Consider the following 3582-nt stretch of genomic DNA (forward strand, 5'->3'; position numbering starts at 1 on the left):
CACGGCACGGTAGGGGAGAGCAGTGAGCCTGGGCTGACCCAGTGGCAGCAGGGGCACAGGAGGAGTGGGCTCAGGGCTGACGTGGGGGAGGTGGCATAGGGGAGGAATGGGCCCTAGGCCCAAAAGGAGAGGAGGTTCACTCCTCCCCTCCCCCAGCCACTGCTGCATTGGGCCACATTGGGCCAAGCCCACTGCTGCCCCTCACTGCCGCTCTAGGCCTGCCCCCCCACAGTGTCAGGCCTGGGCCCACTCCTCCCCTTCCCCCACCACCACTACCACCGCTGTGGTGCACCCACTCGTTCCCCCCCATGCTGGGCCCACTTCTTCCCCCACTGCCACTGGGTCAGCGCTGCAGGCAGTGACAATGGAAGTGGGGGAGGGGCGGGCCAAGGCCAGCACCAGTGGCCTCATCCCCCCCATGGTGTCCCAGCCCCGCTCCCTGTCCCACACCACTGCTGCCATCACTTCCAAAGAACAAAGGGAGTTCAGTGGCCTCACTCCCCTCTTTGCTCCATCATTGCCACCTGCAGGGAGCAGGGCAGGGGGATGAGGTCAGCTGTGCTGGCCTCACCCCCCACCCCTGCTCAGTCCCCTGTGTCCTCACCATCATGGTGGCGTGTTGCCACCTGTCCAAATGCTTCTTTGCACTCTGATTGGCTGTTTGTCAGCCAATCAGAGTGCAAATAAAACATTACAGACAGATTAAAGCTTTTATAATATTAGAATGCTTTATGTCAAAACATATTTATCAGATATAATAGTAGTACTATAGTAGATCTGTTCTAACTAGTCTCTTGGTTCACCTCTCTCCTAAACACATTGCTGCTTTATTAAACTAGATTGGCTCTTAATCATAGAAAGGGTATTCATTGTTTTGCTACTGCTGTTTTAATTTTTGGGAGCCAATAATTTTCACTCTCAGAGCAAAGCAATGATATCAAAAAAGTGCTAAGAGGGAAATTTAATCTGGTAAAGGAAGGACACAAGGCCAGATTTTTATCTCCATCTAAGTTAACATCTCTCTGCAACTTTCAAAGACCTGATAATGCAGCCCTTATTTGAAAATTTTAAGGAATTCCATGAAAATTATTTTAGAAAACCTTATGTACGGATTATGGGCAAGTCACATTTATGCCAGTAATTAGTTAAGAAAATAGGCTAAACTAAAGGAAGCGAGGTTCTTGAGACTTAATGTATTAAGACTAAAGCTGTTAAGTGTATTGTACCTAAGTGAAGCATTAATTGATTCAGTCCTTAAATATGGGGCAACTGGAAATCAGAAAAAAAGTCCATTATGTAGTTAGTTTACAAAAGACCTCCTTAAAGAAATGTTCTTAAAATGCAGGTCAGTTTGGCACTCAGACATGCAAAGAAATGGAATGGTCTTACTTGAACATTGAACAAGATGCTTCTGTCCACATGACAACAGAAAGAAGCCTCATGGTTCATTCCTGAACAGTTCTAAACTTGTCCATGGGACTTGCTGCTTTCTTTTTTAAAAGTGACTCTTAAGAATGCTGTACTTGGCTTGTTATGATCAGATCTGATGAAAAATGTATTGAATTGAAAAGCTTGTCTATCTCAATTATACAGTTGACCCAATAAAAGGTATCACCTTAAGAAATCTTTGCCTCTCACATTTTAAGAAAAAGACATTTGTAAAGAACTTTATTTCCATGTATTTTTAATAGTGAGAATTTCTTTGATTTGCTTAAAAGGCACCCAAGAATATTTCTTTTCTGAACTGAAAAAAATGCAAAACTATACAGAATAAATATTTAATCTAGCTCAACCTTTTGTGAAATAAAGATTCAGTGCTCCTATTCTCATCCATTTTTGCCATTTACTATGAAAATGTTTGGGGGTTTTTGTTTTTACTGCTGAATTGTGTCAGCTATAGAGCATTCATAATACAAACACCAAAACATATTTTTCTTTGTGTGTATGGTGTTTTGTTTGGTTTTTGTTTTTCTCTTTTTGCAACTGAAAGTTACTGAAGTTACTGGCCACAGTGAATGTATTTCTGTCAGGAATACTGAAAGCTACAGAAGCCATTCATAATGAAAGAAGTCAAACTTATAAGATGCACTGATATATTTACAACTTAATCCCAGTAACCTTTCAAATTGCTCAGGACTAGGAGTCAAAACACCAGTGATGCACACATTTTATAGCAGCTGCCTGAGAGAAGATTGTCCAACCTTGAGTACAACCATCAGATAGGGAAAGCAGAAGACGACTTTGTTTAGATCTCTTAAATTCTTGGTTAAATATATATTTATATATAGATATATATATATATACTTTTTTATCCACATACTGATACAGAGTGCATGTGATAAAGTCCCACATAAGATGCTTAAATATTTGCAGGCACTGGTCACACACACAAATGTCTTTCTTTCATTCTTGAACTGACATTTAGTATGACAAAACTTTAATTCCTTTTGTAATATCTATTACAAGGGTATGGTAAGTGCATTTGTAGATTATGTTCACGTACATAGTGCATGTACTAATACCTAACCAATACACTTTATCCTTTATAATTACAAATTCAAGTGTTTTTAGAAAATAAAGTAATCCAATTAAATTGGGAACAAAGAAAGGAGTACAAGTAACATAAATATTTCATCCTAGGTTAGGTACAGAATGAGAAGTGCCATACACACCTTTAAAAAAAAACCCTAGAGGAATATGGCAATTTTCCTCCCACAGTTCAATCACAAAGAGTTCATGTTTAATTTGGGGCAAGATATATTGCCTGCAGAATATCCCCATGGCTTCCCACAGTGATCCCTGAGGTTTGTTTTTGCTAGGATTACTGCTGTGCTTAGATTTTGACTGATAACACATTATTATAAGGCACTTTTATTTACAATGTTCCAACTTGAGATACAATATAGAGTATCTGCTCTAGCCCAGAGTTTTATCACTCTATGTTTGCTGTTCCAAGACTTCCAGATAGTCAGGTTCAGTATGCAAGTTAGCTTTGAGTTCAAAATATTCATTTTTAGTCTGTTCTAGAAAAACCTTTCTTGGTCTGGAGTACATGAGTGTCTCCATTAGCTTCAGCTCCTCATGTGTTCCAGGATAATGTACTTCCATGTCAGGTTGCAGTTGAACAATATTTTTCCTTAGGTACTCAGTGATCCCTAGTTGCTGGAGTTCTCTCTCCTTCTCAAGAATATTTCTGTACAAGGAGCTGGCATCCTGAAAGGACAGAAATTCAGCTGATTGGTCAATAGCTTTGTATTTGACATTTGAACCTGTAAGAGGTGAACTGTTCTCTCTTTCCAGGAGACTTCTACGGAGATGTCTGGAGTCATTTCCTTCTTTTTCGTTTCCCTCCTCTTGTTGCTCTGTATGTTTTGGGCTGAAGGATGGGCTTCTATAAACCTGAACCATGGGGCTGACTATACGTTGCTCATAAAGAGTTGTAGCTGGATGCTCAGTTGTATGGTGTGTGGTTTTACGGCCATACATGCTGTATTGGAGGTGTACTGGGCTAGGGTCTCTCATCTGCTCATCTGCCTGTTTCTTCTTGAATCTTCTCCGTCGATGCAGAACAAGGACAACTAT

General features: G+C 40.6%; 1 protein-coding gene across 1 annotated transcript in view; it reads right to left on the reverse strand.

The window, feature by feature from the left end:
• Positions 1-2732: 2732 nt before the first annotated feature.
• The window catches only part of SLITRK6 (SLIT and NTRK like family member 6), a 6341-nt gene continuing 5491 nt past the window's right edge, over positions 2733-3582 (reverse strand). The window contains 1 exon segment of the mRNA XM_006027324.2: positions 2733-3582. This exon segment is cut by the window's right edge and continues 30 nt beyond it. Within this exon segment, the coding sequence (XP_006027386.1) occupies positions 2938-3582 (645 nt within the window). The 3' untranslated portion in view covers positions 2733-2937.

This window comes from Alligator sinensis, unplaced genomic scaffold (genome assembly GCF_000455745.1).
Source record: "Alligator sinensis unplaced genomic scaffold, ASM45574v1 scaffold105_1, whole genome shotgun sequence".
Lineage (NCBI taxonomy): Eukaryota > Metazoa > Chordata > Crocodylia > Alligatoridae > Alligator > Alligator sinensis.